Source organism: Ascidia mentula, chromosome 3 (genome assembly GCF_947561715.1).
Source record: "Ascidia mentula chromosome 3, kaAscMent1.1, whole genome shotgun sequence".
Lineage (NCBI taxonomy): Eukaryota > Metazoa > Chordata > Ascidiacea > Phlebobranchia > Ascidiidae > Ascidia > Ascidia mentula.
In genome coordinates this window covers 22,029,578-22,053,258 of record NC_138568.1, presented here as the reverse complement: position 1 = coordinate 22,053,258, position 23,681 = coordinate 22,029,578, and the positions used below count along the sequence as shown (strand labels likewise).

The 23,681-nt window shown below is 38.4% G+C and overlaps 2 protein-coding genes across 2 annotated transcripts; both read left to right on the top strand.

The window, feature by feature from the left end:
- The first annotated feature begins 1,889 nt into the window (after positions 1–1,889).
- Positions 1,890–11,673, top strand: LOC145894123 (uncharacterized). Its single transcript, XM_082982592.1, has 18 exons — positions 1,890–2,290; positions 2,603–2,956; positions 3,188–3,385; positions 3,808–4,203; positions 4,480–4,674; positions 4,995–5,393; positions 5,638–5,817; positions 6,305–6,430; positions 6,486–6,548; positions 6,857–7,080; positions 7,647–7,897; positions 8,398–8,529; positions 8,699–8,860; positions 9,198–9,494; positions 9,799–9,979; positions 10,251–10,419; positions 10,732–10,940; positions 11,381–11,673. Exons 1-18 carry the CDS (start codon positions 1,986–1,988, stop codon positions 11,656–11,658), a joined length of 4,119 nt encoding a protein of 1,372 aa, XP_082838718.1. The 5' UTR covers positions 1,890–1,985; the 3' UTR covers positions 11,659–11,673.
- A 6,495-nt stretch (positions 11,674–18,168) lies between these two features.
- Positions 18,169–20,154, top strand: LOC145895050 (uncharacterized). The gene is made up of 2 exons (XM_082983796.1): positions 18,169–19,028; positions 19,440–20,154. Exons 1-2 carry the CDS (start codon positions 18,262–18,264, stop codon positions 19,513–19,515), a joined length of 843 nt encoding a protein of 280 aa, XP_082839922.1. The 5' UTR covers positions 18,169–18,261; the 3' UTR covers positions 19,516–20,154.
- The last annotated feature ends 3,527 nt before the right edge of the window (positions 20,155–23,681 follow it).

The following is a 23,681-nucleotide window of genomic DNA, read 5'->3' as shown; positions in this document are numbered from 1 at the left end:
TTGTCGAGGCCACACCCAGTGTATCGGTAAAACACTGTGCGACGGTTGGTGTCCAGATTTTTATCGCTGTCCGGACGGAAGTTGTCGCCAAAGAGCTTCATTGTGTGATGATGAATTCTGCAACGATTGTCCGTCTTCGAGAAGGTTTGACAATGGACACGGGTTTAAGTGTTTGAGAAATGGAAGGTTATGCAATCTGCCACAAAACGTTCTGTTTGATGGAAATTCTGACTGTGACGATGGTTCTGATTTATGCTATGTTCAAAGTGGGAGTAATCTGAATGGTGACCCAAGGTAAGTTTAATGTGTTTGTAATGAAATATATAAGTGGGTGTAAAAGTTACGTATTAGTGATTATGGTGTTCATGGTTTAACTTGGGCTTGATTCTGTAATGAACTTTGCATTTTTTGCATTTCGCTTTTTCGTGATGTAAAACGCTTTGGGCCCACTGGTTGGCTTGGAACGATATAACTGCAAATTTAAAGTTTACTGACTAATAATGTTTTGCAAAAACAATTTATTTACAGAGACGTCAGAAACCGAACCGGGTCCTTCTTTAACTCCACCATATGTTTCGCGTGTCGAGACGAACAACACACGATCGTATCGAGTTCAAACGTGTGTGATGGGAAGGTTGACTGCCCCAACCTGAAGGACGAATGCCAATGTGAGAAGGAAGCACACGGAATATGTGGTTATGTCAGCAAATATGAAGAACACCCGACGTAAGTGGATTTATAAGAGGCCTAAGTTTCCACTGAGGGTCGCATAGTTTGCGTCGAAGCAAGCGTAACATTGAAAACAGTTTTTTTAAATATGGCGGCAGTCACATTACATATGAACACAGGAACATGTTAGAAAAAATTTTGACTGAGATGTGGTCAAAAATGTTAAATTAATGATGTCGTCTACAACAAAATAATATTTTACTTGTAATGTTATATTTATCACCGGCAAATTTATGCATGGCTCGGTTATAATTCATCCACAACTAAACATGTTTTTCTGTGAGCTGCATACAGATGGCCACTGTTTCGACCCATAAGGTCTCATGAGTGCAGCTTGGTGCGACTCTTCTTGGCCTGCAGCTCACAGAAATCATATTGTTTGCTCCACTTTGCTCATCTACACGTTTTTACTTCGCAGAATAATAAAGAAATGCGACTGCTTTGATTCGAACGGAAATTGTAACAATCTCTCAACTCTCAACAACGCCACGACATTGAATTGTAAACGGTAATGTTTGGTGATTCAGTTTAGAAATTTTCAGTTGAAAGGTTTAGCTTTTGTAGCACTTTTTGTAACACACAAACCCCAGACAAGATATATCGGGCACAAGCGGTTACCCGTCCAACTTTTAACGAGGTTATTTTTTCTGCACGCGTCGCTCGCGTGGCAACTCAACTAACGCAGACTTCCCGTCCTCAGGGTGAGCGGTTGTCACAACCTGTCAAATTTCTGATGATGTGCTTAAATTCATTCCATTCATTTCCACACGTATAAGAGGGGCGTATAGTGATGTTTAGTACCACGTGTTGTCAATTAATATAATTAGCAGAAACGAATAGTTTGCATTTATTAAAGACGTTAATGAGCTGAGGCAGGAGGTTTGTGTTTGGTTTCCAAATAACTTTACCACTAATACGTCATCGTATGTTACGATAGTCAGTGAATATTTTGCTTTAAACTGACATGGGCTCCCTCATTTTGTTAATCCTGCTCCTTTTACTCAGCTTTCAAAACTCCAGGTCTACAGGTATGTGATTTGTGATTGGTTAAACTTATTTATCTATACATGTAACTGAATGGTTTGGAAATCGTCTGGTGATCAATTCTGAACAAAAATATCCAAACCACAGATTCACTCTTTCTGAAGGTTATGATCAAACATGATTTGGGATTCATAATTAATCCGTTTAATTTTCTTTTACGAAGTACACACACTGAGTTACTGAGGCTGTCAGGCATATTCCTATGATAAAAAATGGAGACGTTTCAGATTATAAACTGCATGCGTCATCAAATATTCGAAAAACGTGTTTTTCAAAAAAAATGCTGCATATTTTATGCGCTTGACCAGATGGTTGTACGACTCATGCAAACTTGCTTAATAGAGTTGATTACATTATTTACCCCCACAGAGTGGAAACCGAATTTTATCTGCGACGACGGAACAATAATTTTACAAAATCGGTTTTGTTCCAACTTCGCCGATTGTCCAGACAAAAGCGACGAAAGAAAACCAGAAATTGTGTCGGACGAAACCAACCTTACTTCAGAATATTTAATGTACGTTTAACTATACTGTAAGTTGAGTTAAGCTTGTAGGTTGAGTTAAGCCATCCAACAGCAATGCAAAATTTGTTTTAGTTAATTTATTTTTGTGCAGTCCTGTATTCTCCACTTACGATAAGACTTTGCCAATTGCTGGCATGGTTTGATAGAAATTCAGAAAGTCAATATATTGCGTTTGCAAGGCGTTAACGCCGTAAATAACTACATATACTGGTTATTGTATTAATTCAAGTACACACAAAAATGTGTCAGTGCTTTATATTAGAATAATTTTCAGAACAATTAAAAACCTGCGTTGCATTTCAGATGCTCGCTGCCCCGTTCCCTGGGTTGGATTGAAACATGTGCGATTCATCGTGTTGAGTTTTGTCGAGGCCACACCCAGTGTATCGGTAAAACACTGTGCGACGGTTGGTGTCCAGATTTTTATCGCTGTCCGGACGGAAGTTGTCGCCAAAGAGCTTCATTGTGTGATGATGAATTCTGCAACGATTGTCCGTCTTCGAGAAGGTTTGACAATGGACACGGGTTTAAGTGTTTGAGAAATGGAAGGTTATGCAATCTGCCACAAAACGTTCTGTTTGATGGAATTTCTGACTGTGACGATGGTACGGATTTATGCTATGTTCAAAGTGGGAGTAATCTGAATGGTGACCCAAGGTAAGTTTAATGTGTTTGTAATGAAATATATAAGTGGGTGTAAAAGTTACGTATTAGTGATTATGGTGTTTATGGTTTAACTTGGGCTTGATTCTGTAATGTACTTTGCATTTTTTGCATTTCGCTTTTTCGTGATGTAAAACGCTTTGGGCCCACTTGGCTTGGAACGATATAACTGCAAATTTAAAGTTTACTGACTAATAATGTTTTGCAAAAACAATTTTTTTACAGAGACGTCAGAAACCGAACCGGGTCCTCATTTAACTCCACCATATGTTTCGCGTGTCGAGACGAACAACACACGATCGTATCGAGTTCAAACGTGTGTGATGGGAAGGTTGACTGCCCCAACCTGAAGGACGAGTGCCAATGTGAGAAGGAAGCACAAGGAATATGTGGTTATGTCAGCAAATATGAAGAACACCCGACGTAAGTGGATTTATAAGCGGCCTAAGTTTCAACTATGGGTCACAGGGTTTGCGTCGAAGCAAGCGTAAAATTGAAAACAGTTTCTTTAAATATGGCGACAGTCACATCACATATGAATACAGGAACATATTAGAAAAAAATTTGGCTGAGATGTGGTCAAAAATATTAAATTAATGATGTCGTCTACAACAAATTAATATTTCACTTGTAATGCTATATTTATCAACGGCAAATTTATGCATGTCTCGGTAAAAATTCATCCACAACTAAACTTGTTTTTTATGTGAGCTGCATACAGATGGTCACTGTTTCGGTCATCGAGATCTCATGAGTGCAGCTTGGTGCGAGTCTTCTTTGCCTGCAGCTCACAGAAATCATATTATTGGCTCCACTTTGCTCATCTACACGTTTTTACTTCGCAGAATAATAAAGAAATGCGACTGCTTTGATTCGAACGGAATTTGTCACAATATCTTAACTCTCAACAAAACCACGTGCGCTCAAACTTCACCTCCAGCTTGCCACCTGTCGAATTCATGCAACCAAGACTTTCCCTGCGACATGCTCTGCTCATACCACTTCCGGTGTCCGGATATGACGTGTCTACCAAGGTCAACCGTGTGTGACGGTGACGTGTGCAACGATTGTTCGTCATCACAGAGATGGAACAACGGACACGGTTTCAAGTGCGCGAGGAACGGGGGATCTTGTGTTCTGCCACAAATCTTGTTATTCGACGGGATTGCGGACTGTGATGACGCAATAGACTTGTGTTACGTAAGCCAGGAAAACGACACGGTTTTAATGGGAAATCCCAGGTACATAGAAATCACATTTTTCTCACCAAACCTTATCTAAATGTGAATGGAGTTACCGGTTACCATTACTTTTACATTGCCGCAAGATATAATTCGAAATGGTTAAAGTTTATTAAATTAATGCAGCAAAATCATTTTAACGCTCAGGCAAGGGTGCTAATGTACCATGAGGGTATTCTGTATTTATATGATTTGGTTAGACGGAATACTTACCAACAATCAACAAGTTTCTGTTGTGAATTAAGTCATACAAGTAAAACATCACTTTGTTTAAAGCGACGTCAGACAATCGATATTCGCTGAATTCAATAATTCCGCTTGCTTCCGTTGCCACGACAACGAAACGATAATCTCCAGCAAAAGCGTGTGTGATGACGTCATCGATTGCCCTGACTTAAGTGATGAATGTTCTTGTGGCGGGGAAACCCCAGATTTGTGTCGTCATGCTACGTCATATGCCTCAAACCCAAGGTGAGCGTGAATTTAAGTGTCTCTTATTGTTTTGAATTTATGGGTGAATGTGTATATAGAGGTTGCATGGTTGCCATGCAATCCAAATTGTAATTTTCTCATTCCATTTTAATGCACATATGATCTTTAAATAGCAGATTTTACAGCGACACTATTGGTTAACCCTTTCTCAAAATGCTGTTTGTTTGTCAACTTTTTTCATTGAGTGCAAACTGAAGGCCCTTCCTGTTGTATGAATTATATGCTCACCAATTACAATTTTCAAATTGTGAGCCCTATTTATTGATTTTACAAACATAATTTTCTTATTTCACTTTCAGCCTCGTGAGAACTTGCGAATGTTTCGACGATTCAAACACGTGTCACAACCATTTGAACCCGGATGACCTCAACATGAACTGCAACAAAACCAAACGTCAGTTGTGCGATTCCCTCGTCCACCCGTGTAACTCTGGCGTCCCGTGCGACATGGAATGCCCGACGCACTTCCGTTGTCCCGACTCCACCTGCCTCCATCGATCCACCATCTGTGATGACGATACCTGCAACGATTGCTCGTCCCACCTCCGATGGCAGAAAGGGCACGGGTTCAAATGCACGCGGAAGGGCAGTGATTGCAACTTGCCTCAGATGTTTCTGTGGGACGGAGTAAAAGACTGTGATGACGGGAGTGACCTTTGTTTCCTTGACAACGAAGGACTTCTCACCGACAATCCGAAGTAATTTGCTTCAAATGTTGTTGTTTCTTATGGGGGCTGCCATCAATACTTTAAATTAAATATCTAAAATAATTTTGTTTCAATTTAAAGTGAACGCTATTTAACTTCCTTTTAGGCGCGTAAAAGTGGAAAGAATTTAAAAACTTATGTTTTCGTGGCACCAAAAAAGTGGCCGCACACAAATAATACCAAATTGTATTTCTCCAAATTGTAACAAAACAACACATCTCGATTTTTTCCCCAGCGACATTCGATCATCGATGTGGGCCCAGTTCAATCACTCCCTGTGCTTCCACTGCCTATATGGTGACCTCATCATTCCTAAAACCAGCGTGTGCGATGACGTCATAGATTGTTACGACATGAGTGACGAATGCTTGTGTGAAGGTCAACTTCCTGATCTCTGTGCGAAGTTACAACCACAGTAAGATCTCTCATATCTCAAAGAATCCAAAGCATTTTGAATGATTACTATGGGCAGTTAATAATAATCAAACTGGGTAATGGGGTAGACCGGGGTTTCTTAAACCGTGTGTCGTGGCCCTAAAAGGTCTTAGAACCCCTGGTGTAAATAATGTTGTGTTGCAAGACTTCGACATTTGTAACCACTCTGGTTTGGCTTGTGATGAAAAATTTAGCTTGCATTGGTTGCAACGCGAAATGTAACATCGGTTTCTACCCGTTTGGAACAAGCTCCAGTCCAATGTAGTTTTTTAACATGGTCTGTGTACAACACCACCAACATCCAAGCAATAACCAAAGTCCTCATTTGTATGTTGGCGTGGTGGGCAACAATACTCAATCCAACCCAACCGATGACGACCTCCTGTTGACTGCAACTTGAAACCAAAATGGCCGAAATTTTTTTTTTTATATATTTAACCTTAGTTGACCCTAACGCTTCCATTCAGCGTCATCTCCCAACAAAGCGTATCCAGGTGCAACGGAGGTAAGTTTGATTGTGGAAGTGGAATATGTGTTGACACTCGTCAAGTCTGCGACGGAAATGTGGATTGCGACGATGGATCGGACGAACTGTAAGCCATAAAAAGATTTATAAACTACATGATACAAATGCATGTTGTGCTTCAGGTCGGAGCTATGCAGTGGAACAGCACCTTGTGGAAACCAGACGGTGCCAGGAAAACTATGCCGGTAAATTGAAATTTAAAACATCATTGTTAAAACTGGGTACAAGTTACAAGGTAGGTACAAGAAAGTGGTTTAAAATTTATGTTTTGAAATGACTGTTGTGGAAATTTGTTTGCACAAATATCTGAATCTCAGTTACGCAAAAAACATAAATTTTTAACTATTTTTTGTTCGATGGAGCTTTCTCATCATCAGTTCTTAAAAAAATAGAAGCGTTGACACAAAGTCATTATAGTAATATTTGAAACTATACGCGTAAATGAGAGGGTGTTTTCAAATTTTCGTGCAGTAAAATTGAATTTGTTGACTAGATGCAGTCATTTAGCATCCGAAACTTGCGAACAGAAAACAGCCATTTTCTGCGATGGAAGAAGCGAATGCGTAACTTCACCTGGAAGTCGGAGAGATTACAATTCACCGGCCGAGGACGAGTGTACGGAAGTTTGTGAGAAATTTACAAGAAATTCGTCCAAACCCGAAATTAAAACTGGATGCAGGGATGAACATCGGGTTCCACTGTTTGAATGCAGCGACTGTAAGTGACCATGTTACATTAGCTGCACTGTAGTACAAATGGGACAGCAACAATGTGAATTTATAACATTTTATAATCATGTTTCTCTATTTGCTCGAATGAATTTATACTGGCAATCATGCCACAATATTTGCATGGAAACTACCAAGCAGTATTTTCTCAGGGACTTACCTGCGCTCTTCACTTTGGGCGCTAAAGTGATTTTCATAACCCTCAAATGAACTTGAACACGATTGGGGCATTTTGTCCAATCTGGGAATTGGCGGCAGCATTTCCGTCATTTTTGTGAAACATTTACTAATAACCCTGACCGATATTTAGTTCGAAACTTCCAAAACGCAACTTCGAAAAAAAACTTAAATAAAAAAAATAGCAAACGACTCCTTTGTTGTTGATGAACACAGTATAGTGTTTAAAACGTTTGACCGACTTAATTGAAAACTACACAGAATTACAGTTAATGACAAAAACAAGGTTCTTTGCTCGTGGTTCTGATGACAGACATGTTGTAATTTCTGAGGGATTCAACTTTCGACACGTTTCTTATCAAACCTTCTTTTTCCCAGATAACGTTAGACCTAAGCTATGCAACGGACTCATTGAATGCAACCACGCTTACTTCAACGACGTTTACGTTTACCACGATGAAGACCCGACGATCTGCACGTCGAAGTTCGCTTGCAACACAGTGGAAGGTTATGTCAGCATCGATCAACTGAAAGTGTGCGATGGTTTCGTCGACTGCGTGGACGGAAGTGACGAAAATGGAGAATTGTGCCCAGGTCGTATGCATTGCCAGTCGCTTGGTGGCGCTGCGGTGAGTAATTAGTTAAATCCGAAGGTTGCTAAATTGCATACAAGCGTTGAAGTGCACTTTATGATGCATGGAAGCAGGAACTTGAGCAAGCCAGTACGGTGTAACACAAAAGTGTTATTGTTTTAATTAATGTTTGTTTCAAAATAGTAATTTGTTTTTAATTACGCAGTAATATTTCATGCATTGGCATGATTGACTGAATCGCCCCACTGCGCAGGTCCTTCTTGGCAATCACAGCTATCGTATCGCGATCATTAGGTTCACAGGCTTGGCAGCCAGGCATTGCAGCCTAGCTGGATCAGCCACTTTTTCCTCCGACTTTTTTCAATTACGCTTTTTTTCAAAAACGCTTTCAACCTTTAACCTTATTCCAATAACACTTCTTCTGCGTGGACACACGTGGAAGCTTCACAGTCAAGTTATTAAATAACCTGACTAAAAACTTTGAAATTGATTTCCATCACAAATTATTAATAATTTTCTGTTTTCTTTTCTGTCAGCTTTCAATCGGCAAGCATCAAATTTGCGACGGTCAGATAAACTGTGATTCGTCGGAGGATGAACTGGGATGCTCAGACGACGGAAGGTTTTATTGCGAAAGTGGAAAACCTCTGTTTGTGCCGAAAAAACTGGTATGAGGTGATATTTTTAACAATGAGCATTCTTTCTTCTTTTTCCGAGGGACGTTCTCTAGTTGCCATTTTTCGAAGCGAAAACCGGAACATTTGCAGCTCTTTTTTTAAACATAAATCTTCATGGTGGTGGATTGTTCTTAATAACAAGATTCAAACTACTGTGTAGAAATTCAACGGCGTCGGAGATTGCAGTGACTGGAGTGACGAATGTCCCTCGGTGACGTCATCAAGTGAAATGTCGTTTTCATCGAGATACGAATTAATCGCGAACCCTTTGTTACGTGGAGCTGTGTGGATCATGGGACTCGCAGCAACTTTAGGCAACATGGAAAGTATTAAGGTTTTATCTGGTAAAGTCTGACTGTGGTTTCGACTTTAGTCTGCTTACTCAGAAAACTAAGTGTTGGCCTTATGTTTGTAGAAAACATGTCACAGAACACGACATAGAATATTGTCTGTGTCCCCAAGCAAATGCTTAAATATTTGCACTACACCACTGTTTTACAACCACCCATCTTATCTGAAATCTGGTAACATTGAATGGATTTCTTCTAGTGCGAAGTGCTTACTTTAATGAATAAGTTCTTTTTAATACATTTGAGCATACATCCTACAAATTATTGTGTATAATTCGAAAAAATTAAACAAACATAAATTTTTTGCAGATGGTGATGTTAAAAGAAATAAAACCGGCAACGCAGTCACGTGGTAGTCACGCATCGTCGCGCGCCAATCACATTCTAGTGTTAAACCTCAGTGCCTCAGATTTTCTCATGGGAGTTTACCTTATCATACTTGGATCTATGGGGGTTGATTACTCGGGAGAATACTGCAGCAGCGACCTCTCGTGGCGGTCCAGTGGGACATGTGTTGCCCTCGGGGTGATGGTGGCGCTGTCGAGCGAAACCTCAGTGCTAACCATGGTTCTGCTGACTACGTTTCGTCTCTACGCCGTCTTTAAGGTGAAACATATGTGTGGAACGTTTTAGTTGTGAACGTAGACTGAGAACTTCGTGTGACGACAGGATAACGACAGGCATTTGTGTTTAATGTTGCTAAAGGCTTTCATTCAATAACTGTTTTCAGTTGGGTTTTTGGATACCATATTATAGTTTTACTTTTGCAAATGTTTGTAATATGCAACAAACCGAAAAAGAAAACACGAAGTAACACTGTAAGATATCACATAGAATAAACTGAACAACTAACGTCAATAACAATCAAGGAACAACAGCAACATCTTCATACAAACTGATCACTTTTTAGCCTTTCCAAGCATCTTCAAACCCCAGCACGCGCATTGTGATGTTGTCAGTCTTCATGACTTGGTTCGTGTCGTTCTTCATCGCGTTGCTGCCACTCACAGTCGAGTTTGAAGAAAAATTCCAAACCAAAGCTTGGGTCGAAAAAAATATGTTCTTTCGTGACGTCACGGTCGATTTTTCCGGTAAAATATTCTGACCAAAGTTGTAGTTTTGCAAGTGGATTTGACCCAAATTATCATTGAATTTAATGGCAAAGCGTTTACGTAAAAGTGGCGAAACTTTATGGCAATGAATAAAATTATTCTTTTCATTGTTAAGCTGCATGTTGTAAGTTAGAGGTATAGTTCTCTACATAAGCATCAAGTTTATTCCATTGTTCCGTAACACATTGTTGTGTGCTTTCAAATTTGTATTCGTTAGAATTTACAAACGCTTACTTTTGTTTCTACACAGACATGAAAACTTTTGTGAAGCGAGTGGTGGAGTTTTATCCCGACGTAAACCACACCGACGTCACTTCCGCCTGGAAACAAACAAACCTTGCGACGTCATGGTCGGATCTTTACCGTGTGCTCATCCGAGGTGGATACCATATACTGGATAAACCGAAAGGATATCTCGGGTACGATCAGTCCGAGGTTGGGTTCACACACATCCGCTTTGGTGAATTCGTTGTTCTTTTATCGGTAGCGTAGGCTCGCGAGCCAGCAGAATCCTCCCATGCAAAGCTGTTGTTATGGACTCTGCCTAACCGTTTTATCCACGTAAAACCCGATTGTATGAAATCACGTGAATTCTTTACCGAAGCAAAATATTATGTTTATTTTATTTATCTTCTATCCATCAGTTGAATTTCTTTATATTTCGGCAACTTGCATTTGGAACGTCCTGAAATATAAACTGTAAAAGAAAAATCACCTTCTTTTTGTTTCAGATATTACAGCAGCAACAGTGTGTGTATAAGCAGATTGTTCGTCACTTCGTCGGATGAGGCGTGGAGTTATACGATGTCTATTATATCTTTTAACTTTGCCGCTTTCTTGTACGTTGCCTTCTCGTACTTTCTCATCTACAGAAAGACGACCAAAAGTGGGCGGATTGTCAACCATGGTCAGAATGCACGAGTTTCAAAGAAAAATAAAGGTTTGATTAAAACTTTCTTCGTCGACATTCATCCAATAATACACAGACCCTCACTGACTAGTTCTGAAAAGTAACTCCGCAAACCAAGTCACCTCTTCTACAAATCATTACACCACGAATGTACGCGCTGCATTTTTTAAATACCAAAGAAAAAATGCATCTTCCGGTATTTTAACAGCCTCGCCTCCATGCTCTACGTATATCCACGTTTAACATAACATGAAATTTTTTCACGAATTTATTCGCGTGTTGCGTGATTAAATTTTCTATGTTAGTCGTCACAAACTGCGTTCAAGCACTGCATTGTCGACTTTTATCTGCGGAACCTTGCAAATGTAAACCATTGGATGTATTTGTATGACGTGAATATGACTTAAATTTTAGCCGAAATAACCGCCTCCCATTTTGTCACATCTATGTATCTTCCTGTTGTGTTGCAGATATGCAGAACAAAATCATATTCCTCATCCTCACCGACTTCTGTAGCTGGATTCCACTTTCCCTGATGACTTTCCTCCATTTCAGCGGTTTCACTTTGCCCTCTGTGGCTTACGTCGTGTCGGCAGTTATTCTGCTTCCCATTAACAGCGCCATCAACCCTCTCATATACTCCACCGCTTTGGATAAATTGCGCAAGAATGTGGTTCACAAAGTCAGCTCAAAGTTGTCCAGGCAACCGATAACCCAAAGCACGGCTTTTCAAACCGCCCAAGTTTAAAACGATCCACAACCGCACGGAAACATTTTATAAGGCGGTTGATTTGCGCTTATTGCAACAATGTTTTTATGATGTATTGAAGTAATATTGGTTGTTTGTATAACTGACTGCAAACAGAATATTGTACAGTAAATATTTGATGTTTTCGATACGGTGTAACCTTTTCCCTCGATTGGATAAGGACTGTAGGTCGATCCATGATGTCATCACTCGTGACGCGGCAGGGAATCTTATTAATTTGTGACGTTTGTGACAAAAGCTTGGTATTTAAACTTAACATCCTGTGACCAAATCAGTGCAATATTCGATCGACGTGCAGAAATTCTGAGGTCGGTACAATGAACAAACCTAGCGAATCGGAACGGAAGTTTAAAGTCTCAAACGGATGCAGCGGAATTTAAAGTGAATCATCACATATGCAGTAGAGGTTGAATTACCTTCGGACATTGGATTCATTCCAAAGTCCGACTGAACAACTATAAATTCAATCTGATAATGAATGCGAAAGATTGCGTTTAGTTAATGCTGGCCTCTGACTGAAGCAAATTCAAACAAACCATGTCACTGTTGTTTATTGGCAAGCACCGTTGCTAAGCAACGCGAAAAGCATTAAATTCACGTTCAAAGCATTATTGTTCCGGAATGTCGTGATCACGGGGAATTGCATCTGCATAAAAAGATGATTAAACATGAACAGATCAATTTTGATACACTTTATGAACAAGCAAAATAATAAAAAATTACCAATTGCAACTATGCTATTTCAACTCATTTCAAGAAAAACTTCTTTTAGGATTGTTGTGGACGTTAATGTACCGTTGATTCGTACGGAGAGTTTTAAGTATAACGATATGGTATATACCGAATAATATATATGTACTATTATTGCTTTGGCCAGAAGAATTTGAATTAAGTGCTTGCTGGCATTCGCAATGGAACTGTTTTAACGGTTAACAAAATTAACACTTATAAAAGGAAATAAAACCTTTTGTGCAACTCTTTGAAACGTGTTTAAGTCAGTTCAGGTATTTTTGTAACAGAAGGCGATGTATAAGCGAACATTTGTTCCAGATTATTCACAAATTTTAGTTTTACCTAAGCAAAAGCTCCTACTCTCCAGACACAAACAACAGTAGTGAGGTTGTCGTTGAGAGAATGAAAGCTTGGGTTCGCAAATTGCTTCAGAACGACAATCCGGTGAACTCCCATCTGTGCAGTAATATCCACGTAATATCTCTGGGGGCTTGATGAAATCACATGACATTCCTGGAAAATAAGCACTTGATTTTGCAACTGATTCCACGTAACAAAACGTAACTTCCACTTCTTCACTCAACGTAGATTTTTGATGTAATTTTCAGGGATTCACGTAGAGGCGTATAGATTTTTAACGATATCTCGCTCACTATACGACAAGGCCTCATGTGTTTTGGTTATTGTTTACAAATACGCAGAAGAAATCAAGTAATTAAAACTAACAACTAATATTCGCCTGTCATAGGACACACTTGTCTATACAAGTTCCAAAAATAATTATCCGATACCCATCTTTAATATTCAGGTTTAAACCATCTTCCATCTACGTAATAATGTGTGAAAAAATTCCGCACAATTGAGCTTATGAAGGGATTTTCAACAAAATCATCCTCACCTGGGAATGCCATGACGACGTTGGTACTGATGAGGAGGAGAAGGATGCAGGAGGTGAAGATTTTGTTCATGGTTTAACAACAACGAAAGACCTCAGGTTGAATCGAAGTAAAAATGTCAAATAACTTTTTAGGTTGAAATACGCAACAATCACTTGGCTACAATGAATAAGAACACCTGGCTCGATTGGTTTTATGCTGAGATGACGTCACCGCCCTTCCGGTCCAATGTTTTAATTGTGGTTCGATTTGAAAATTTTTGCAGTTAAAGAATTGTCACTAACGTACTAAATAAAACTGGAAAAAAGTCAGTAGCCTTTCCAACATTTAACACAAGGTTCACCGCTACGTGACGTAACAGAACTTGATACCCTTGCGTAAAGGTAATTTCCCTTGTTGAAAACCACAACACCCTGGTTGGAATAACAGAAAATAAAAATTCGTCCTATGGCTGAAAACAAAGCAAACCATTAAATTGGCATAATTTAATAAACATTGCGTTTTTGACGGCTAAAGTTGTCAATATACGGGATCTTCATACGGAAAGTTTAACGATACCTAAATGATATATTGCTTGGATTTGCAAAGTTTCAGAACAACAAGTTAATATTCCAAGTGTACCTGTTGATCGTAACCCGTTGAATGATGTTGTCAAAATTAAGTATTTTTTTCCACCTTACACCGACCCAAAATAAGCAAATATTTCAAGAATATTATTATCATTATTGAGTGCCTAATGCAAAATTTTTGTGGAAATGTACTGGAAATAAAATGGCCGTTTCAGAATTTGTGACATAAATCATTTATTGGTAGAATTTTTTTCTCATTTTTACATGTATTTTCTGCTCTTGTTGTAATTTCTTTTTTCCTCAAGCAATCGGGAGTGAAAACACCACAGTTTGGTTTTAGCAACTTTCCACGCGATATCACAAACCAAATCATTTGTGGTTTGAGTAAAACATAACTATGCGAATGAATGTGCACACATGTGATTGCAACGGAACAACAAGTTTAGTTTCACAAGCAAACACTTTTGTCTTCTTGTAGTCATCAACGGTCGTCGCAATCTTTTCGGAAATAACTTATCGCATGACTGCGTATGCATAAACTTTTATTAAAAACATTGTGAAAAGATGAAGTTCAGCAACTATTGCAACAACGCATCGAGGTTATTGACGTAGAAAACCCAATGTTTCAGAGGAAGTCGAATAATTTATGGGTTTTCATCGAGTAAATGTGCCTGACTTGAGATATTTAAAAAAAGGGTGAGATTAATATGGATTTCAAAAAAAAAAGTTTATGTAGACAAAACCTTCACAAAATATAAAAGTTACGAATTATATTTGCTTTCATCAGCAAATCAAACAAATCAGAAATAAGTTAATTATAGATATTAGGAAAATTAGCTCTCTGGCACCACCTTGTGGGCTGGTTACGTTGTAAAATTACAAACATTGTTTGGCGGCCTGGGTTTGGGACCAGGATCTATTTAAGCAGGTTGGCGTGGGCATTAATATCCAACTTTTAATTTACTACTTACCAACATAAACATTTTGTTAACCATACTTATTATTAATTGTTACGCCACAACATTGTCCACATTGCTTGATTTACATTTCATACCTCCTGATGAAGGCTGCTGCATAACAGCCGAAACGTCGAGAAACGACAAAAAAATAAAATTTGCCAGAATATCAGTATTCAGCAATACTTTATTCTTATATGGCTGGTAAAATAAAATAAATGAATTCATCCGACAGACCGACCAAGCGTATACGCAGAAATGTATTTTGGTGTCAAGACTTTATGGTGTGGGTAAGGTCGCAACATGTCTAAAAATAACAGCATATCAAACCCTTGATTTCAAGGCAAACGTCATTGGTGGAAAACTTTTGGAAATCTATTCACATGTCACGTGACGTTCCGCTCCAATGCTTCACAACTACAACTTCTTCTTTTCTGTTTTCTTCGAATACGAGAGAGATCTGAAAAATGGAGAAAGGTTAAGAACTATTTCAATTAAGTGGTTGATTTTATTGGTAATGAAACCATTGTGGTTTTACTTGTGCCAAAGATCATGCTTTCCGAACATAAGCCACAATAATGAGGTTCTCGTTGAGGTTTTTTCACACATCATATACTTAACACATTATTTAGGCGCACCTTAAGTTACAAGTGTTAATAACAAATTGTGCAGGAGAACATACCAGTCTCAGGTTGCTAACTGCTTTGGTTTCTGATACACTTTTTGTGACAGATTGATTTTTAAACCACGTTCGACAGCACGAGCTTTCGCGAGCTACTACGTTCATTTCGTCGGGTATGGATTTGTTCCTCTAAAAACAATCGTACAGCTGATAACGAATAATATTTAACGAGATTATGTAAATAACGTGGAAATCATTTAGTTGTCTGCCACAAACGTTGTTTGCATTTAGATTCGAACAACTTCTCATCTACGTAACAAAATACAAAAAGAACGCCCAAGCAAAGTTGCATGGGGAAGGTCTAGTACATGAGTTATTTTATTTTATATTTCATCTATGAAACACTCGTCGGTCAGTGATTCTGACTTAGTGAAAAGTTAGGAAAATATGTTCCACATGAATGCTCGTAGTCTAAATATTCATTTAATTACTTTTACAAACATATTCAAACAAACAGCAATAAAATATTTGACAACCAACTTCTTTTTCGCAGGGTTTACTAATCTGTTTAATAGTGTTGGTACATATACATAGACGTGCAACCAAAAAGGATATATGGCAAGGCATACATGTATAATGGTGTTTACTCACGGGGAGTCACCACACTGTCTAATTGAAAAACGTAAAAAACGGCGCCCGTGAACAGATTTGAAACACCAAACTTGTCAAAGTGTATGTGGAATGTGGATTAACAAACCTGCTTCTTTCTTGTTAGTTGATGTTTTAAACTTTCCCCACTTATGCTTCGTCGGTTTGTAATCTGATCGTTAAGTAACTGTTGAAAAAGTTTGTCGCTAAACAATCCACGTGGAACTGTGTTTGTTAAATTGGTTAGGTTGCTAAGTGATATTGTTTCGTAACAATGCAAGAAGCGTGTTGGTAACGCCACATAGGCTCGTTTAGAATTTCGGGTATTCAGGTTTGAAATCGTGGCCAAAGCAAAACGATCCGACGCTTTGTTCACAACCAGACATGTTTGCTAAATAATAGAAATAGCATTGACGGCAGCGATTTAATGAACATTGTGTTTATTGTTGTCTTTGTGTTAACGTTGTTGAAAGACGTGCCATCCATACGTAATATGATCTTGGGAAAATATTTGTCGCTAAACAACTCACATAGAATGTTCGTCACGTGGTTCTTGTTGATTGTTTACGTTGCCAAGTGGTATTGTTTAGTAACAATGCAAAATGCGGTTGGTAACGCTTGGGGGATGGGCGAAATTTCGAGTATTCAGGTTTAAATCGTGACCAAAAGACAAAGGATCGGATATATATAGGGAGGCACTGTGGAGTGAGGAGACAGTTACACATAATCGTGTTTCCGTGGAGTTAGCAAGGCACCAGGTTGATATGACAGGTCCACAAAACATTACCATAAAGTTTTAACGAAAGGTGTGCACGGCCCGGATGAACAACGGTGCTATGTGTTACTTTGTGTGTATAAGGATTTGCCAAAAAAATTTGATTATTTTTGACAGACGCTTGTTTATGCGAAAAATTTTAGAATATGTGGGTGTTTATGTTTGTGTTGTTGAAGTTAGGACCCACGTTTTGCAGTTATATTTAATAGTGATCCAAATATTTTCCTGGCGTTTTGGTATTTAATGGGATTGTTTTGTATTTGAACTGCAAACTCAATAGCTACAGAGCCTATCAATCTGTATATAAAAATTTAAAGTTATTGATCGTCTAATTGGGTGTTTGCTTTGCAAAATTATTCAAAGAAATGCATCTCAAGCCGCAAAGTTAAAATCTGGAGACAGAAATGAACAAAATCATTCGCTCACTACTACGCCTTCAAATTAACATCGTGTGATGATTTCGCATTTGAACCTAATCTCTTGCTAATATGACGAAGCATGAAGCTTTCCCAAATAATTTCCACGTAAAGTTAATACCAGACAAAAACAGCTCGCCGGGATTCGAAACAATGATTGCCGCAGAGGGAATGAATTATTCCCAAAGTCGTTAGGTTGGCAACCACTAATAAAAATCCTAACAATTTAAAACTTGTAAGTTTGCTGCCCACAGCGTAATTGTTTGCGGCTTGTAACATGGATGCGCCAAAAAGGCTGACTTTTTGCCTAAAATATAAATATGTACAAAGGCTTATTATTCCGTTACACTGGAATCGAGCAGGAGGACTTAGTAGAGTTATTATGTATAGCGTTGTAACCATGGTTTTCATGGTTTCAAAATACATTAAGGCCTGCGCGCAAAAAAAGGTTTTTAAATGCAGCTCACATTTTGAAAACCTATAAGTGACGGAATTAAACCTCTTTATCGTAATTTGTTTCATGACAATTAAAACAAAATTATATTAAAATGCCCAAACTTTTTCTTTCGGATGTGTGGGACTTAAAAATTCAATTCGACGTGTTTAATAAGCAATGGCATTAAGCCTGGCCCAAGTAACTCTACACGTACACTTTCTGCATAAATCCCATGTCCACTGATTTCTCATGTGGAAGGACTTTTAAATTTTGGACTGGCAACTGTTCAGGTAATTATTCAAAACCACAAAATAATATCTTAGTGAAGAGCAGGCGAAACGTGTTGTTCATATCATTTTCAAAAAGTCTTGTTTTCGTTCTTACGATGCACCAAAAAAACACGATCTTTTTAAACCGTTTGTTTGTAACATTTAGAATGGCTAGGGAAACCGTCTCGTAATTATTTTTGATTTAATTTGTATAATTTGTGATAAAACACTTAATTGAATTGACACAATCGTAACTTGAAACAATGGGAGATGACGTCGAAAAGATTGAAGAAGAATTTCGTGATCAGTTGTTATTGTCTGTGTCACCAAATCCGAACAGAATTCTGCTTGACAATTTGACGGAATATTGCAGAAAACGACCATGGCCTCGTTACCTGCCTAAACCCGACCCGCCCAAAAACCTGGTTCCCAGTTACTTTGGAGTTAACAAGGGGCAAGACTTGCTTCACGACTTCATTAGAATTGTACAAAACAGAAAAGTATTTAAAAAAAAAAATTACTTCTTTTTCCGTTGCGGATCTGATGCTGGGGATCGTGATATTATATTGCTTGCCGTCCCATATAAAGACCAACCAGGGAACGGGTTAATAATTACCTCCGCTTTTAATTCAGAAGTGAACAATTACACAACTTTTGTAAAGAAAAAGTATTTCAGTGCGTTTAATGAATACTTTGGGAAGTTTATGACAGAATCAGTCAACGGCACAGCAGGTGCTACAGAATACAGTGGTTTGTTTTTCGAGCTCTCAGTTCTCTTGTTATTCGAGATTGCTAGGCGACTTGCTGATGGTGATGTTTTCCAATCCATTCCTGTGTCATCCTGCATCGCCGCTTCCATGTTGATCTTATCTAGGAGCGATCTAGGAAAGAGTGACCAACAGAAAACAATGGAGCAACTGTTTCAGGCCTTTGGAAGAATTGACGAGAAGGGGAAAACAGAAACCAAAAACCTATCGAATCAAGAAAGGAAACAAAAAAGGCAAGACGCAACAAAAAAGATTATGAATGGGTTAGTCATTGGTTAGAGAACTTAATTTCATTACTTTTTAAAACAATTCACACTGTTATTTAATTTGAATCGTTAAATTAAATCGTTTATGTAATCGTTGAAGCAAATCCTTCTGAGACTTTACTCACAATACAGGCCATAATTTGCAACGTTGTCGTTGATAATGCCTCGGTGTAATTCACATTCAAGTTTATTTAATAAAAAAGAAGTTGGGATCTTCTGGTGAATTTTTGTACATTGAATTTACCAAAACGTCGTCCAAATTAAATCATGATCACCCCAGTTTATTTTTGATAATGGTCATTTTACTTGCATTTTATGTTTGGCTTTGCCAGAAATTGTACAATGTTTTTTTTCTTGCGTAATTGCTAGCAAGTTAATGTAATTAACAATATACTTTAATTGCAATAGATATTTCGACTCAAAGAGCAGCAGAAAACAGATGGCGACAATTTTGAAAAACAAGATGACATCCCTTTTCGATTAAAGCTAATTCCCGAGTTGCAAAACCTAACAAATGACAATATTTGCGTCCGGTTAAAAAAATTTTTAGCAAGCAAAATTGATTTCTTTCTACTTTCTTTTCTGCTTTTCTACTTGCCGAATTTTCATTTGACTGCAAATTTTCCATACATATACATAGGCATGATGTTTTCGCATTTCATGTTTTCATTTTACCATAAAAGGCAGCGAACGATTTCAAACCTTGAATACCGGTATTTGTCAAAATATTGCGATTGATGTGTACTTGTGTAAATATATTTAGTTTTATGTAAGCTGCAGACAAACGCCACTGTTTCGACCTAAAAAGTCTTTGCTTGGCCGTTTGGTCAGCAAAGTCGTCTGACAGTCACACCAGTTGCACTTTTACGTCGAAACAGTGGCCATCTGTCCGCAGCGTACACAAATCATTTTATTGGCTCCACTTTGTTTATATTTAGTTTTGTTTGCTTTTAACGTTTAACCCTCTTTGTCAAAAATTAACGTCCTTAGCTATAAGTGACTAAAGAACTAAAGCACTAATACGTGAAAAAAGTGTCTTTCATCGTATTTCATGAACGTTTTATCATTATGTAGCATATAAATATGCATATACAAATATGATTACAAGTATGCTCTTCGCTGATTCTGTAAATAAACTATATACAAGCTTGAGAACAAGGTTTGGGGATAGTTTTTAAAGCAGGCGAATAAAATGGTATGGAGTAAGCCTTCTTAACCCTGCATGTCATTCAACAGAAACCACCTTTTCCAGCAAATCGCAATACTAAACTAAAGACATTGAACGAAGATTTGTAAACAGTGAAACGAAACGTAAAACCCTGGTGACCCGATGACTATTTTCAGTCCAGTCAAGTGAAGAAGGCGTTAAAAACCGGTGAAGCGTTGAATCAGCCGGTTGTTATGATGTTAATCACAATGGTTGTATAACAACATATTAGGTAGTGTCGCTCGCCGGTAATGCACGGTACCTATATGGATACACCTGGCTTTACTTCTGACGTCACCCACGCTAAAATAAAAGTAATACTATTGTTCTAAAAATGATGTCGGAGGTAAACGGTATAGTTTAGCCATGCAATAAATTACTCTGACATCAACCGTAACAGGATGAAGTATCGAATTCCCATATCTGGAAAATTCAAACTCTAAATATTAAACTTGTTGTAAAAACAGGAAAGTCGTAGAACATCATTATAAGAAAATGTTTTCCATGTGTTGTTGCCCCTCATGTAATCGTTTCTAAACACAACTATTAACGAGGTTATTCTTCCTACACGCGTCGCTCGCGCGGTAACTCAACTGACGCAGACTTCCCTTCTGAGAGTGAAAAGTTGTCACAACTTCGCTGTTCCCGTAAAATTCGCGTTGTCATATTCCAGATGAAACGCGTAAATTCATTCCATTCATTTCCACATGTATTCGTGGGGCGTACACAGATGCTTAGTGCAACGTGTTGACAATATGAGTAGGTGAAGCGAATAGTTTGCGTTCATTAAAGACGGTAATGAGCTGAGGCAGGAGGTGTGTGTTTGGTTTCTAAATAACTTTACCACTAATACGTCATCGTATGTTACGATAGTCAGTAAATATTTTACTTTAAACTGACATGGGCTCCCTCATTTTGTTAATCCTGCTCCTTTCACTCAGCTTTCAACACTCCAGTACTTCAGGTATGTGATCTGTGATTGGTTAAACTTACATTTGTCTGATATATGCACCAGTAACTAACTGGTTTGGAAATCGTCTACTGACCAATTCTGAACAAAAACAACCAAACCACATATTCATTCATTCTAAACATGGGTTATGACTAAACATCGTTTGCGGCAAAATTCTTAATTAGTCCGTTTAACTTTCTTTACGAACTACACACACTGAGCTACTAAGGCTGTCAGGCATTTCTTATTATAAACTGCATGTGTCCATAAAAAATACCGCATATTTTATGACCTTGAGCAGATGGTTGATTGACTCATGCAAAATTACTTAATAGAGTTGATTACATTGTTTACCCCCACAGAGAGGAAACCGAATTTTATCTGCGACGACGGAACAGTAATTTTACAAAATCGGTTTTGTTCCAACTTCGCCGATTGTCCAGACAAAAGCGACGAAAGAAAACCAGAAATTGTTTCGGACGAAACCAACATTACTTCGAAATATTAAATGTACGTTGAAGTATACTGTAAGTTGAGTTAAGCCTGTAGGTTGAGTTAAGCCACGCACCAGCAATGCAAGAAAATGTGTCAGTTATTTTATGTTTTGTACAGTCCTGTATTCTCCATTTACGGTAAGTCTTTCGTATTTTAAACAATTGCTGGCATGATTCGATTGAAATTCAGAAAGTCAATATATTGCGCTTGTAAAGCGTGAGCGCCGTAAATAACCAAATGTAGTGGTTAGTGTATAAATTTAAGTACACACGAAAATGTATTGTGTTTTCACATTAGAATAATTGACAGAACAACTAAACTGAAAAAAAAAACTAAAAAAGTTGCTCACTGCCCCGTTCCCTGGGTTGGATTGAAACATGTGCGATTCGTCGTGTTGAGTTTTGTCGAGGCCACACCCAATGCATCGGTAAAACACTGTGCGACGGTTGGTGTCCACATTTTTATCGCTGTCCGGACGGAAGCTGTCGCCAAAGAGCTTCATTGTGTGATGAAGAATTCTGCAATGACAACAGAGAAGCTTTTGGGGTATCTGGAATCAGGTGTAATGAGGTCACAAAGAAGTTTCTGGAATCTAGTGTGACGTAAGAAAGAAAATGCTAGACTGGGAGCTCCTGCGCTGAAAAAGAGTTGCGATGAGTTGTATGTTAGACTGTTTTTACGCGACATGGTTTGGTAACAATATAAAAAGCATGTTTTCTAATACTAGAGGATAATCGAATTAATACTCCCGCAATCGAGGAATAACAATAGGGATTGTGGTGAACGCGATATTTGTTTTAAGCAGGCATCGCTACACTTACTACCTTGACAGCGTGTTTCCCTCCAATAGAAAATGAGGAAATGATGACGTGTGTAGAGTTTCCGTGACATTGAACGCAGTTTAGTGTGGAACAAGTTTGGAACATAATACATTACAATTGGCGTGATGTGCAATAATGTTGGTAGGAATGGGTTTGTTTGGTGACGTAGGCCTGACCAGAGTTTCCCAACCTTTTTTGTAGCGTCCAAATGTTTTGAAGAATCCCAATTTGCATCAAAAATTTTAACCGGTTTGCTAACGAAATTTGGATGATATGTTATTAAATGTGGTAGCAGTTAAATGTTGTGCGCATTTAAGTAGAAAAAAAAACATACCAGAAAACAAAATTCGTAAACTCCAATTTCAGGTACCCCAGCTTTGGCTCGCGACCACACGTTTGGGAAACAATGGGCTAGGGGCTAGAACAGGGTTCTTCAACGGGGGCGACTTTGTTTGCCAAGGGACGATTTCAGTTTTTTGTACATTTGGGGGCGAATTTACTTTCAGGGGGGCGATTTTTGCATGATAACATGCTGTACATTTAATTCCCATCCTCAAGTTGATATAATTTTGCTGTTGTCGATTAAACACAGGTTACCTCTGCATAGCCTATTCCTATTGTCATTAACTTTTATCGTCACAATAGGCCATTGGTCATTGTTGTTGAATTGTATGTTGTGGAGTATATTTAATTCGGGTTTGTGCCATCTCAAACACACATACAACTTCGTATGTGTTTCATATGCAATAAAACTTTCTCGAATGAGGCAATGAAGCCCTCAAGATTGAAGGATCATTTGTGCAGAATTCATCCCGACAGAGCAAACAAACCAAAGGAATATTTTCTGGCTTTAAAGGAAAGTCAAGCCCGAAATTGCATTAGTAACGCTTTTGCTAAAAAAGTTTGTGAAAATGACAAGGGTTTGATTTCCTCCTACAAAGTTTCTTTGCTAATCGCAAAAAAAGGGTCTGTCTCTAATATCGGAGAAAGCTTGGTGTTTACCAGCTGTTGGGGAAATAATTTCAACAGTTATGGAGCGAGATCCTGCACCCGTCCTCAAAACCATTCCACTGAGTGAGACCACTGTTAAACGTCGAATCGATGAAATGGGCGAAGATGTCGAGGAAGAACTTTGTGAAGTGCTGCGAAAAAATCCATTTAGTGTAGAAGTGGAT

What these genes read in the sequence shown, in the direction of transcription:
- LOC145895050 (XM_082983796.1), top strand. Translation starts at nt 18,262, where the DNA reads ATGGGAGATGACGTCGAAAAGATTGAAGAAGAATTTCGTGATCAGTTG. An exon ending in ACAAAAAAGATTATGAATGG is followed by an intron (nt 19,029 to 19,439) that starts GTTAGTCATTGG and finishes TAATTGCAATAG; the next exon opens with ATATTTCGACTCAAAGAGCA.
- LOC145894123 (XM_082982592.1), top strand. Translation starts at nt 1,986, where the DNA reads ATGGAGACGTTTCAGATTATAAACTGCATGCGTCATCAAATATTCGAA. An exon ending in CAGCAACTTTAGGCAACATG is followed by an intron (nt 8,861 to 9,197) that starts GAAAGTATTAAG and finishes AATTTTTTGCAG; the next exon opens with ATGGTGATGTTAAAAGAAAT. An exon ending in AGTTTCAAAGAAAAATAAAG is followed by an intron (nt 10,941 to 11,380) that starts GTTTGATTAAAA and finishes GTTGTGTTGCAG; the next exon opens with ATATGCAGAACAAAATCATA.